This window comes from Penicillium waksmanii, assembly GCF_028829765.1.
Source record: "Penicillium waksmanii strain IBT 27052 chromosome Unknown utg000004l:1.0-5674109.0:1.0-5678898.0, whole genome shotgun sequence".
Classification (NCBI taxonomy): domain Eukaryota; kingdom Fungi; phylum Ascomycota; class Eurotiomycetes; order Eurotiales; family Aspergillaceae; genus Penicillium; species Penicillium waksmanii.
Window position 1 is genome coordinate 4,497,480 of NW_026643251.1, and position 13,073 is coordinate 4,510,552.

At 49.5% G+C, this 13,073-nt stretch overlaps 5 protein-coding genes across 5 annotated transcripts; 4 read left to right on the forward strand and 1 right to left on the reverse strand.

Annotated features, from left to right (window-relative positions):
* Positions 1 to 770: 770 nt before the first annotated feature.
* On the forward strand, positions 771 to 3,753 carry ura7 (small subunit rRNA maturation protein UTP4; the record flags this gene model as incomplete). The annotated part of the gene is made up of 4 exons (XM_057263717.1): positions 771 to 1,827; positions 1,887 to 2,119; positions 2,186 to 3,289; positions 3,346 to 3,753. The coding sequence occupies 4 exons, from the start codon at positions 771 to 773 to the stop codon at positions 3,751 to 3,753; spliced, it is 2,802 nt and encodes a 933-aa protein (XP_057125378.1).
* Positions 3,754 to 4,644: 891 nt separating this feature from the next.
* On the forward strand, positions 4,645 to 5,051 carry N7481_004499 (putative Yippee zinc-binding protein Moh1; the record flags this gene model as incomplete). The annotated part of the gene is made up of 2 exons (XM_057263718.1): positions 4,645 to 4,743; positions 4,818 to 5,051. 2 exons carry the CDS (start codon positions 4,645 to 4,647, stop codon positions 5,049 to 5,051), a joined length of 333 nt encoding a protein of 110 aa, XP_057125379.1.
* A 1,034-nt stretch (positions 5,052 to 6,085) lies between these two features.
* On the forward strand, positions 6,086 to 7,477 carry N7481_004500 (alcohol dehydrogenase family protein; the record flags this gene model as incomplete). The annotated part of the gene is made up of 6 exons (XM_057263719.1): positions 6,086 to 6,204; positions 6,275 to 6,421; positions 6,496 to 6,592; positions 6,663 to 7,127; positions 7,189 to 7,310; positions 7,375 to 7,477. 6 exons carry the CDS (start codon positions 6,086 to 6,088, stop codon positions 7,475 to 7,477), a joined length of 1,053 nt encoding a protein of 350 aa, XP_057125380.1.
* A 670-nt stretch (positions 7,478 to 8,147) lies between these two features.
* On the forward strand, positions 8,148 to 9,392 carry N7481_004501 (KH domain-containing protein; the record flags this gene model as incomplete). Its single annotated transcript, XM_057263720.1, has 2 exons — positions 8,148 to 8,541; positions 8,701 to 9,392. 2 exons carry the CDS (start codon positions 8,148 to 8,150, stop codon positions 9,390 to 9,392), a joined length of 1,086 nt encoding a protein of 361 aa, XP_057125381.1.
* A 1,055-nt stretch (positions 9,393 to 10,447) lies between these two features.
* N7481_004502 (glycoside hydrolase family 16 protein) lies at positions 10,448 to 11,634 on the reverse strand (the record flags this gene model as incomplete). Its single annotated transcript, XM_057263721.1, has 2 exons — positions 10,448 to 10,742; positions 10,820 to 11,634. The coding sequence occupies 2 exons, from the start codon at positions 11,632 to 11,634 to the stop codon at positions 10,448 to 10,450; spliced, it is 1,110 nt and encodes a 369-aa protein (XP_057125382.1).
* Positions 11,635 to 13,073: the final 1,439 nt, after the last annotated feature.

Sequence of the window (13,073 nt, forward strand, 5' to 3'; positions counted from 1 at the left end):
CAGCAACCGCCGACTGGCCTATACATGGAGCTACTGACAAGACCATCGATCGCTTCCTACCAATTGATCGATTTAGAATCCTGTTTTGACCACCTGGGTCTGAAGCGGCAGTAGACTTGAATGTGATATTATTCGTTGAGGTATACTTTCGCGTTTTTTTTTATTAAAAAAAATACGGAGAAATACAGATGTAGGAACTCACTTGTCTTCTTTTGAGAGGCATATTCTATATACGCCTGTGAGTCTTCGTGCATCGTCATGTTAATTATGTAGAGTGGCCTCGCAGTGTTCCTCCATTTCTCGGGCAATGGGCTGTATGCCGGTTCGATTTTATCTATTCTAAGTGCCTTGAAAATTCAACTTAAATTCATCCCACAATCAACTTTTCTGATATCTCTAGTCATTAAAGAAATTATCATCTGCTTTGAATTGCACTCACAATGGTATTCTTCCCCGAATTAGATACCTTAATGCCTGATATTCAGGGCATAAATTCCTATCAGACCACGTGATCAATATCCGCCAAGATATTTCGGCCCGCTAAAATTTATCTACAGAAAAAAAAAGTGACCGCGCAACAGACCGCCAGCTCAACCACCACGTTACCTTCACACCCGGTTTGGACGATATGAGTGTGTAAGGGATTTCATGTACGCCCTTTCAGGAGACAACTTAAATTGAATATTCCCACCTCAACCCCCGAATCTTATCTTTGCGCCCATTGCCTCGAGTCAAACCGAACCAAAGCTCTGGCTTCCAACACCGCAGCCATGGATATTCACCGTTGTCGATTCGTGTCATATAACCCCCAAGCGATTAACTCTCTTGCCTTCTCTCACCCCCCATCTGCCGATGCCGCCGGTCGAGGCGTGCCTACTCTTCGACTCGCAATTGGCCGTGCGAACGGCGATATCGAGATATGGAACCCAATGCGCGGGGCTTGGTTTCAAGAGACAATGCTAAGAGGAGGAAAGGATCGGAGCATCGAAGGACTGACCTGGACTCTGGACCCCTCAGAAGACGGCCCCGATGGCTCCAAGCTACCTGGCAAGCTGCGCCTGTTCAGCATTGGATACTCCACCGCTGTCACTGAGTGGGATCTGGAGCAGGGACGTCCCTTGCGCCATTCGAGCGGCAACTACGGAGAGATATGGTGTCTTGCTGCTCAGCCGCGCTGGCAACCAACCAAGAGAGGTAAGGATGGAAAATTTCTGCCTCCCGCCGAGGGCGAATATACAGGCCAACACTTGGCCGCCGGATGCGCTGATGGATCTATCGTGATTTTGTCCACTGCGGACGGCGACTTGAAGTTTCTTCGTTTGATGCGACCCTCAACAAAGAGGGCTCGCGTGCTCAGCGTGACTTTCCAGAACCGAAACACTATCGTCGTGGGCTACGCTGATAGCTCCATCCGTCTTTTCGATATCCGAAACGGCCAGCAACTTCGGACAATCTCGCTTGGAAAGGGTCCTTCCGGTGGTCCCAAGGAGTTACTCGTTTGGTCCGTCAAATGTTTGCCAGACGGTACCATTGTGTCTGGAGACTCTGCCGGTGAAATCCGATTCTGGGATGCAAAGAACTATTCCCTCACTCAGCGTCTCCAGGGCCACCTGGCGGATGTGCTTGACGTGGCTGTTAGCGCCAATGGAGATACTGTCCTGAGTGGTGGTGCGGACCAGAGGACTGTTGTCTTCCGCAAAAAGGAGGGCGATAAGGGCGACAAGAAGGCTCGCTGGGCGGAGGTTATGCACAGGCGATACCATTCGCACGATGTCAAGACTTTCGCTGTCTACGAGACAAAGGATATCAGTATTGCCGTTTCTGGTGGTAAGTGATTGGCCCCACCGGATATCTAATTTGCTCCAAATGCTCATGAATTTTTCCAGGACCTGATGCGACACCAATTGTCCTTCCTCTGCGTGAATTTGGAAAAGAGCACCACCGAAAGCTTTCCAGTCTCCCTCAGATCCCTCAACTCACTTCGGCGCCTTCTTCTCGCCTGGTCATGAGTTTCTGGGACCGAGAAGTCAGTTTGTGGCGCGTGTCGCGCGGCCCAACCTCGCAGCATGAGAATATCGATGGTCAAAGGCATAAGCTAGTCGCAAAGGTTATGATCCAGGTAAGCAAAAACATATTGACACTCATACCGGATGGTCGAGGTACTAATGCTTTGTTCAACTCATAGGGCGAAGAAAACATTACCTCCTCTATGTTGTCCCCAGACGGAAAGACCCTCGCCGTTGCAACGATCTCCGATGTCAAAGTATTCACAGTCCGCCGACGCAAGGGCGACGAAAAGGGTGCTTTGCGGATCCAGAAGATCGATGTTCCGAAGGCCCTTTCCAGCGAGGGTGCACGCCTCGTCACTATCTCTCCCGATAGTCGCTGGCTCTGTGTGATTCGTCCTAATAGCGAAGTTTATGTCGCTAAAATCCAACCCGCATTGTCTGCCACCGAGAAGCCACAGATTCTTCCGCAGCTCGCAAACCTCAAGCGTGCTGTTCGACATGCTCGCCACGAAAAGACCTCTCACGGCACCCTGGGTGATTATGAGCGCATAATTCGATCTGTTGTCTTCTCTGAAGACAGCAAGATTATCGCTGCTGGCGACCTGTCAGGTTGTATTGATACATGGGCACTCAACACAGAAATTGCATCTCAAACAAACGGCAAGGTCAAGAAGATTGGTGCTTCGGACTCCGACGATGACTCCTCTGACGACGAGGATGATAATGTTGCGATTGAGGGTGAGCGTTGGCTACCGGCAGCTTCTGAATCTCCGATACCCCGAATGAAGTCCGGAATCACTCTGTTGTCCTTCCGCCCTGCTAGCCCTTCTACGAAGACTCAGGTTAATAGCGCCAACCCTAAAGCCTCAGCTGGCCAAGACCGATTGATGGTCGTCACCAGCGAGCATCAACTTATTGAATTTGAGGTTCTCAGTGGAAAGCTGTCTGACTGGTCAAGACGCAACCCCAAGGCTTACCTTCCTGCCGAGTTCCGGGGTGTGAAGGATCGTGCCATGGGTTGCATTTGGGATCTCTTCGAAGGCCGTGAGCGTCTCTGGATGTACGGAACATCCTGGCTGTGGATGTTTGATTTGCTGCAGGATTTCCCGACCCCGGAGGAGATAGAGGCCGAGGAGAGCAAATCTTCGAGCCAGCTTATCAAAGCATCGAAGCGCAAGCGCGACCCGCTGGAAGAGGAAGAGGATAATCGCAAGAAGCCCAATAGCGGTGCTGGAGACCGGATCCCTCGGTCGCAAATGGATATTCACCTGGGTTCCAAGGTGCGCAAGATTGTTGGAAGCGACGAGTCACAAGGGAATGGATCTCGCTCGACCAGGAGCGTCAACGCGTCCCCGGCGAAGATGATGAAGCCTACGACTACGACGAGACATTTGCTGCTGGCAACGATGCCACTCTTGCGCGACTTCGACGTGAAGATGGCCCGGCCCTTGAGAACGGAACCCCCAAAAAGGGAACGAACAAGGGTAAAGCCAGCTCTGACGCCAACAAGACCGCAGATACCCCCAAGAAATCGCAGGTGACGACCAATGGCACTTCATCTCAGCCCACCCGACGCTGGTGGCACACCTACAAGTACCGCGACCTTCTCGGTATTGTCCCTCTTAGCTCCCTGTCAGGCGATGATCAGGAGCAGGGCCCGGGCGAGAACTTGGAGGTAGCATTGATCGAGCGACCTATGTGGGACGTTGAACTGCCTGGAAAATATGTGAAGGATTATGAGTGAACAAAATGGCAATGATTCTTGTTTTTTATCTTGTCAATGTTAATGCAGGGCACTACCTCTGCTTTTGGTTCATTGTGTATAAGATGGTTTGAATCTGGAGCACATCTGGCGCTTTGTACAGGGATTTTGGGGGGGTTTAAAATAGATATAGCTTTCATGCCGAATTCCCTTATATTGATTTGAACCACTGGTATATCCTGCAAAGTAGAGCCTCAATGCGAACTCGCATCAATGGGGAGGTAAACAGCTGATCCCACCCGATCCGGTCCACTGCGGGGCGCCGCCCAACTTAACTCCTTCCATCCTTGAAACTCCCCGACGTTTCTTCTTCCCCGTCTTCTCCTCACCACTCAATCTTCTCTGCGTTTCGGCCTCTGCTTCTTCCATTATCTCCCAAAAGGCTTGGGAAGCGACTACTTTCTTGGCCTCTTCCGCGAATCCCGTTCAAGTTACCAGTTACAACTGTTTGCCCCAAGGTGCTCAGGCCCGGCCTCCGCTTATCGGGAACGATCTTATCGTCAGCGACTCGTCAGGCTGACCAGCTTGACGTGTCCGACCTTCCTGACCTCGTCTGACCTCGTTACCCATCGCAAAGATCTCTATCTGGACGTTGAAGTGAATCTACACACCACCACAAACCCCAAGGGAAACTCCAGTGAGACCCGGACGAACTGTAGGACCGCAAAGTTCTGTGATCAAGCTGGGCGGGGTAGTCTAGTCGCGACCTGACGACTACCTTAGATATTTCCCAGACCTCCTACCTCTCAACTCTTCTGCTGAACATTTATCTCCTTTCTGCCATCTAATCTTGAGCACGCACTTTGAACTGAACCCCGTCGATTTCCCATGACGAACAGCAATTTCCTGGACGTCTCCCACACTACCATAAACATGGGTATTGCATACAACGTCTACTTGACCTCCAATAAGATCTTCGGCTGCAAGAATTGCAAAACCCACCTTGCAGACTACGATGATATTATCAGCCGAGTGAGATCCTTACCCTGAATGCGATCTCTGCCTTCCACCTCTTTCCAACGGCTAACCTTCCTGTCGTTTACTAGAACTTCCGCGGCCAGCATGGCAAAGCCTACCTCTTCAACACCGTCGTCAATGTGACTGCCTCAGATGCAGTGGAACGCAGCATGACAACTGGGAGACATGTCGTTCGTGATATTGCGTGTCGCCAGTGCAAGGAAACGGTAGGGTGGAAGTACGATAAGGCTTATGAGAACTCGGAGAAGTACAAAGAGGGGAAGTTCATTCTGGAAGAGGAGCTCCTCTGCGTCGTTTGCTGAAAGGCTTGCCCTTATTCTCTATCGTATGGTAGCTGTTCTAAGCTATCCGCACCACATCGCCATTATTCACGACCAGTATGACCTGCCAGCGAAAGATCACCCGATGGAATTTTTGCGTTTCTTTTCATGTCTTATCTTTCTCGCCAGACTGATGATCCGGAAATTTGCTTTCTTGCTGCTTCTTGCCATTTCTTGTTTCCTTGCCTAGCTACGGTGTTTTCAAATGGAGTTACTTGCGACATGGGGGTTTCAACGAAACTTGCCTCGATGAGGTTTTATGAATGAGCCATTTGCAAGGTTGGGGCTCCATATGATGGAGAGATTCCAATGAATGAGATTTAGGTACCACAGTATCGCTTCTCTTTACTGATTAATATTCTTTGCTATTGTGTTTTCTCGTAAGTTTGAAGCTCTCTATTAAATGCTCTGTGACCTTTGGTGCTCCCAGCCGGCTGCCACCCTAGTTGTTACTAGTACTCCAGTGAACAATACAGTATCTAACCCTATTATATGCTCTCCGAGGTCTGATATGAGTGGCCGTTCCAATAGACAGCAGCTGTCCTTGAGCAGAGCGTTTACAAACTGATGTTGTTCGTGCTTCAATTCGAAATCTATCGACAAGCACTTAGTCTGGCAATATCACACAAGTCTCCCTATGCAACTAGAATATCGTTTGCCCAGTTTAGTTTACAATATCTTGCCCCCCAGATGCCTAGCTTCACCCACGATTCCTCGTGTGGAGAAAACCATTTAACCGTGCCCGGAAGTGTATAGACCCACCACACAGAAAGACACACGATTGGGTACGCGGGACCACCGCGCCCTACGAAATATGGCTCCAGCCATGTAGCTTTTCATAATTCCAGCGGGGTCTGGCTTTGAACTCGCTAGGCCGGGCCGGTTAGCTCCGATGCCGAGCGCTTCTATTCCACCTTTGACCGGTGTCAAGCTTTCAATCTTCCTAGACAGGCCCGCAATCCAGCGGTAAAAGGAAATACAGAAATAATATGACTACCACATCTTCCCCCGGAACTATGCAAGCAGTGGTGTTCAAGGAGCCCTTCAAGGTGGCGGTTGAGCAGCGGCCCATCCCCACATTGCAGGGTCCCGAAGATATCATCGTCAAGGTGAAATATACGGCGCTATGTGGAAGGTGTGTCCACCGGATCATGCACCCCAGATACCTTGGTAGAATCCGTGCGTTAATGCCGCCTTTAAATTAGTGATCTGCATGTCTATCGTGGCATTGAGCCTAGCCCCGAGGGTCCTATCATGGGCCACGAGTTTATGGGTGAGATTGTCGAACTTGGCAGTGATGTGAAGGGCCTCCAGAAGGGAGACCGTGTGGTCAGTGCTTTCACCACATCGTGGTATGTACTATGTTTCGCGTGGTTGTGGGGGTGAAGCTTTCGTTCTCAGTCGGTGGAATCTGACATCATCACAGCGGCAAGTGCTTCTACTGCAAGCAAGGGTTCTCTTCGCGCTGCGAAAAGAGTACGCTGTTCGGATGTGAAATGCTGGATGGTGGCCAGGCTCAATATGTCAGTACTGTGACGACCTTTGAGAAAGAAAAAAAAGACAAAACCCCGATCTAATCTCTTTCTATCTCAGGTCCGAGTTCCCAATGCCGAGGGCACTGTTATGAAGGCCCCCGAGGGGGTGGATGAGAAATATCTTGTCCTGCTAGGCGACATCTTTCCCACTGGCTATTTCGCCGCTTTGAATGCGCTGAAGAACTCAACCCCGGAGCAGATCGCTGAGCAGACCGTGGTGGTCATCGGCCTTGGTCCGGTTGGTCTCTGCGCACTCATCAATGTCCTCGAATTCAAGCCCAAGCATGTCCTGGCAGTTGACTCTGTCCCGTCGAGACTAGAGCTTGCCAAGTCACTGGGTGGTGAGCCTTGGAACTTCATGACTGACCGTGAGGGTCTGGACAAGCGTGTGAAAGAGCTTACAGAGGGACGTGGTGCTGATGCGGTTGTCGAGGTGGTCGGGCTGAGTCCGGCGCTGCGCACTGCCTATGAACTACTGCGACCGTGGGGAACGATCAGTAGTGTAGGAGTTCATAATGCCGAGGTAAGGCTACTAAGGAGTGATTGTGCGAAGCTGAAGATTGTGGCTAATCAGTGGAATGTAGATTCCGTGGGATGGCAATGATGCGTATTCGAAGAACCTCACTGTTCAGATGGGCCGGTGCCCTGTTCGATCAGTCACCCCTGAGGCACTAGAGAACCTGAAGAAGAACCAGCACAAACTTGGGTAAGTTACTGGAAATGTTTCTTCCAATACATCAGTGGAATAAAGATCGCTGACTTTGAGATAGATTCATGACGGAGAAGATTATGCCGCTCTCACAGGCTGTGGAGGCGTATGAGCTGTTTAATGCGATGAAGGTGCAGAAGGTGGTATTTTTGGCAGATGAGTGAATCAGGAATACTGCCTGGGATATTGTAAATAGACATAGATTGAAGGGGGGGGGGGGGTTTAGTAGATGTGATAGATATCAACCTTACTACTACTAGTAGTACTAGTGGCAGGCAACCCAACCATGGTTACCACCAACTGGCGAGTCTCCGCTTAACTCAGAAGATTCCCTTCCCTTCAACTCTTCACCTTCACCTTCTTCCCTTTCACGCCTCCGATCCTCCTACCTCCTTCACATCTCCCTCTCCATCCCCCTACTTTATCCTCCCCTTTTCTCTCCCCCACTTTCTTCCTCCCTTCCCTCTTCCTTCCCTCATCACTCCCCTCCCCCTCTCCCCCCCCTCTTCTCTGCACCACCACCGCCTTCCCCTCCCTCACACTCTGATTTCTCCACTTCGCTCGCGGACCCTCATCAGTAAGTCACTCCATTTCCTTCCCCCCATCGCGCCGGCTGTCTTGCATATTTCCCCCCCATGTTGGATAGTTGCACAGTGCGATTTACTTGCTGCGCTTTTTGGTTTTCGCTGCAGTGGCTGATTATGACGTTCCTCAGAGACCTCCCCTCCATCCACTTGGCGACCGTGTGACTTCCGACCCGTGTGCATTTATCCTATCTTGACCTCGACCACCACGACTCATCCTACTTCCAAGTCGACCTTCAACTCCCTTAAAATGGCTACTACCGAAGTTCACCAAACCACCGTCGTCGAGGAGACTATGCCCGATGCCTTCAATGATACCCTGGGCGAGACGGAGGCTCTCGATGTCACTCCCAAGACTGAAGAAGAGTATGCCCAGTCCATGCTGACTCTGCGCGCGATCGTCTCGTCCAAGGAAGCCGGCGTCATCATCGGCAAGGCTGGTAAAAATGTTGCGGATCTGCGCGACGAGACTGGCGTCAAAGCTGGTGTGAGCAAGGTTGTTCCCGGTGTCCACGACCGTGTCCTTACTGTTACTGGTGTCCTTGAAGGCACCGCCCGCGCCTATGCGATCGTCGCCAAAAGCCTTCTGGAAGGCGCCCCGCAGATGGGTATGGGAGGCATCGTCTCCAATAATGGTACTCACCGTGAGCACTTCGTCCCTAACCTCCTCGCGCTTTGAAGTCCAATCAATTTCTATTCTATTGCCTGGCCTTTTTGCCATATCTGGAAGATGAAATATTTCAAGAGACTTTTTTGCACCCGAACTGTCTCAGATCTTGCTAACAAATCTTCTCTTATCTTAGCCGTTCGCCTCTTGATTTCCCACAACCAAATGGGTACTATTATCGGACGACAGGGTCTGAAGATCAAACACATCCAAGACGCCTCTGGTGTGCGTATGGTTGCTCAAAAGGAGATGCTCCCCCAGTCCACTGAACGGATCGTCGAGGTGCAGGGCACCCCCGAAGGTATCGAGAAGGCTGTCTGGGAAATCGGCAAGTGCCTCATCGATGACTGGCAGCGTGGCTCCGGCACTGTTCTCTATAACCCCGCTGTCCGCGCCTCCCTCGGTCAGCAGCCCGCTCAAAGCACCAGCCCGACTGGCGGCAATGGTTACACCAGCCGTCAGTACAACCGCACTGGTAACGGTGCCGACTTCAGCGATAACAGTGGCTACAACCGTCGGCCTAGCTCGGATGCAGGCACTCGTGGATACCCCCTGGTGACCGAAGATGGTGAAGAAATCCAAACCCAAAACATCAGCATTCCTGCGGACATGGTTGGCTGTATCATCGGCCGTGGTGGTACCAAGATCACCGAGATCCGCCGGAGCTCCGGCGCTCGTATCTCGATCGCGAAGGCTCCGCATGACGAGACCGGCGAGCGCATGTTCACGATTATGGGAAGTGCCCAGGCCAATGAGAAGGCCCTATACCTCCTTTACGAAAACCTCGAGGCCGAGAAGACTCGCCGCAGCCAGCTGCCCCAGGAGTAAGCTCTTGCTTTACAATGGCAGGGAGTCTTAAGAGGGACGGGTTCCCTTTATGTTTTGCTTAAACCTTACGACTTCGGAGACTGTCGGTCATGATCAGCGGCGGTCATGTGTAAGCGAGTTTGTTCGATTTATGTTACTTTTTTTTTATTCCTTCAACTTCTAGTCGCGATCCGCGTCGGTTTCTCTTAGCCTTCATGCAGAACATGCATCTCAGTGCTTGCGGATTTAATAATTCATTTTCCACGGTAATAGGAAGCTTAGGGTTGGACAGCATAATGACCTCGGTGCTCATTTGTTCTCTATATGTTCTCTCTGAGGTCCTGACATGATCTCTGGTGGCGGTATGACGAACGACTCGGAGTTCGGCATATCACCACGTCTATCACTGTGGCAGTCATTGGGCATGTTATATCGTGCGTTCACTTCGAACAAAGGAGCAGGATACTCGTCTTGCTTCGTCGTCGGTGGTACGTATGCTGTGAAGCAATGAGAGAAATCTTCGCCATCATCCTCTATCAACGTCCTCGCGAATGCGTCCTACATTAAACAGTCTATCTCTATCCGAAAAGCGATCGCCCGCGCTATCTGATCGCAATATTCTCAAATACCACCTTTGAGCGTTGAAACTACAGTCCATGCTAAGGACTGGAAGTGGTGTGGCTGCAGAGTTCAAACCGGAAAATCAACGCAGGAAAAAATACCAGGTTGAGTCAGGTAGAAAAATTTCTACACTACTGAGTTTCCTGGAACAAAATGGGAAGTTCTTTTGTCAAATACTAGTACTCAGAATATGAGCCCAGCCTTCTGCTTTTGCTTTTCAATTCACTGTCTTGTCGTATATTTTGTGTGCATGGTGGACGCAGATAACTTGAACCGCCGTAACGTCTAATCGAAGGTAAGTTGTTGTATACTAGTAGTAGTAATACTAGTAGAATATGGAAACCGTGTGTCACGGATATATGTACATGAAAGAAGTTGAAGAAGAAGAAATCCCGAGAAAGAAAGAAACAGAACCAAAGAGGAAGAGACAACCCCAATATTGGAAGATTCAGCGGTTAGCGCACCTGCTGGTAGCTTGTCTGACCCCATTGACTTGACCGCCATTTGTTTTTCATGCTATTCATTTCATCCAATTCTTCACTTCTTTGGCCATTGTCTAATCCGCGCTGAAGACGCCCTTTTTGGCGCTGGCGTCGGCACCACCATCCAAAGGCAGCGAATATGATAAGTCCTGCGGCCCCTGCACCACAATAAACACCAATATGGGCACCGTTCCCTAGGTCATCCCATTTTTGAGCCAAAGTTTCCGCGGGCTTCTTGTTTATTTCAGCTTTTGCAGTGGAGTTACCCCTGGAATATCGCCGTTAGTTAATGATGGAAAGCTCACGAGGATAAGGGCGCAAGAATATCAATCTAGAATCACTCACTCAACAGTTTTGATGCTTTCGTAAGTCCCGTTTTGGTTGGTATACTTATACTCCTTTCCTGAATGAAAGTCTTGCACTCGGATCTTTTGCACCGTCATAGTAAAAGGTAGGTCAGACCAATCCACCAAACCGCCGCCCCATTCGATGTTACCGGTAGATTGTGACTTGATTCCAACCGGCCAATTGCTGACTTTGACTCTGCATGGCGTTTGGGGATAATTTTTGCCATAGACGGTTAATGGTTCTGAATAATTGACCGTCCGCATTAATTTACCATCAATCCACCATTCGAGTCTGTCTCTATCCCAGTAGGAAGTGTAGTTGTGGAATTCCGTGTCGGCATTCGCAACGGGATGGTAGCCACCGCGGTTACTGGTCGTAGTGTTTCCTTTTCCAAAGAAATCGGACTGAACCTGGCTTGTATTGTAGCCAACCCATTCCCAATCGATCTCATCCAGGTCATCTGATTGCAAGATAACACTGCTGATGATTCCTGCCCCTTTGGCCATTTTTACATGAGCCTCCATAACTCCGAAGAGGATATAAAAGTTGGACTGTAGAAGGGTAGAGCCGTTCTCTTTTGTAATCTTGAAATCGGCGCCTTCATCGGTGTAGTCGAGTGTTCCAGTCGCCATGTCCCAAAGTTCATCATCGAGAGTCGAGTTGAACAACCATGTATGTTCGGTACCGAGAGCCGGATCGGCATCGCATGTTGTGTTCTTGAGCGGGTTGCATGATGTCTGGTCTTCGGCAATGACACAAAGGCTTTGGAATGCCGCAATTGTAAGGATAACGAGATAAGAGAATGGCTTCATGCTGAAACGGCGGGGTATTAATTGGCGTTGAGCCCAGCACGGCGAGATTCCCTGTACCCTACTATCTCAGGGCATCGAAGACCAAATACTTCGTTCGACGAAGAGGAAGAAAGAGGAGGAGGAATTGACAGATATCCCCCAGTCGTCGATTTTTCAGGGGCCCAGTCACTGGTGTAATTTTAATCCCCCGATACTAGCTCTTGGGAAATCAAGAAAAGAGGCCAATAAGCGAGACTAAAAACTAACCGCAATCGGAAATCAAATGCTTCATACAAGCCCCCTTGGGCTCTCTCCAGGCATCAGCCGGAATTGAGACTGCTTGAAACAATCCCCTCCTAGAGACAACGAAGACGTAGCTGGTTAAGTAACCCCTTGTACGTTCCGTGGCCGTTTCAGCAATGGCTTAACTAGTCTATAGATTGGGCTATTGATTCTTCTTTTGTGCTGTTTGGAACTCAAGAGCCGACCAAATTTCGACTGCTAAGACTTTCTTCCGGTGGGCAGATACCCACAGCAATAAATACCTATGATCCATCCGAAGAACCCCATTGGCAATTTTTCAAAGGTCTCTAGAAAAGATCCACCTTGCGGACGTAAGTTCTCGATTTAGCTCCTTTTAGCTCCTTTTAGCTCCTTCTATCATGACTAATCAGCCACATAACTTCCTATCGTAGTTAGAGGCGTCGTCAACCTCGCAAAGGTGGATAATTAAACGGTTGTTGTCTCGATTCTATTGGTGAGAATGGGATCTACTGAGTATGGCTAGTCAGGAACGACTTGAATAGTTTGAGTCATGGCTGAGGCCGGTAAATCCGAGGGTTTGATCTCTCATAAATTCAACCGATCACGCCCCAATAGTTCGTCAGTTCGTAATCAGGTATAGATGGACTTTCTCCTTGAGGCAACCCGCTTCCAATTTTGCAGGTTGTCCGTCTATGGTATTCTGCGTCTTCCAACAAGGCTGGTTGGGAGTGGACGGATGGATAAGTATTTTTAGAGTAATTCCTCTCGATTCTTTGCTCATGGAGGTGCTTATCATGGCATTATCACTTAAAATCCAAGGTCGGTCGTAAACTTGGAATAATATTTTTTATTTATGAGTATAGCATCCTTATTAGGCTAGCGAATTATCAAATTTGACTAGCTCAGTATAAAACTACGATCCGCTGGAAACGACCAACTCGAGCGACGTCACACTCGGGTATAACCCCTAGCTTCACTCAAAACTTGGAATCTCCGAGCCAATTGAACAGTAAGCAAAATTTTAAAAACTCCAAGAACTTGAAAAAAACAATATCAAGGTAGTTTACAAGCGAGGCTCTTTCTTCCAGTAGTTTTTGGTGTATATTGAACATCTTCCGAGTATTGGGGGATTAAAGAGAGAGAGAGAGTAGATACACCCAAGCCAAAACCTGCTGGAAGGTGTACATGTGCATGCA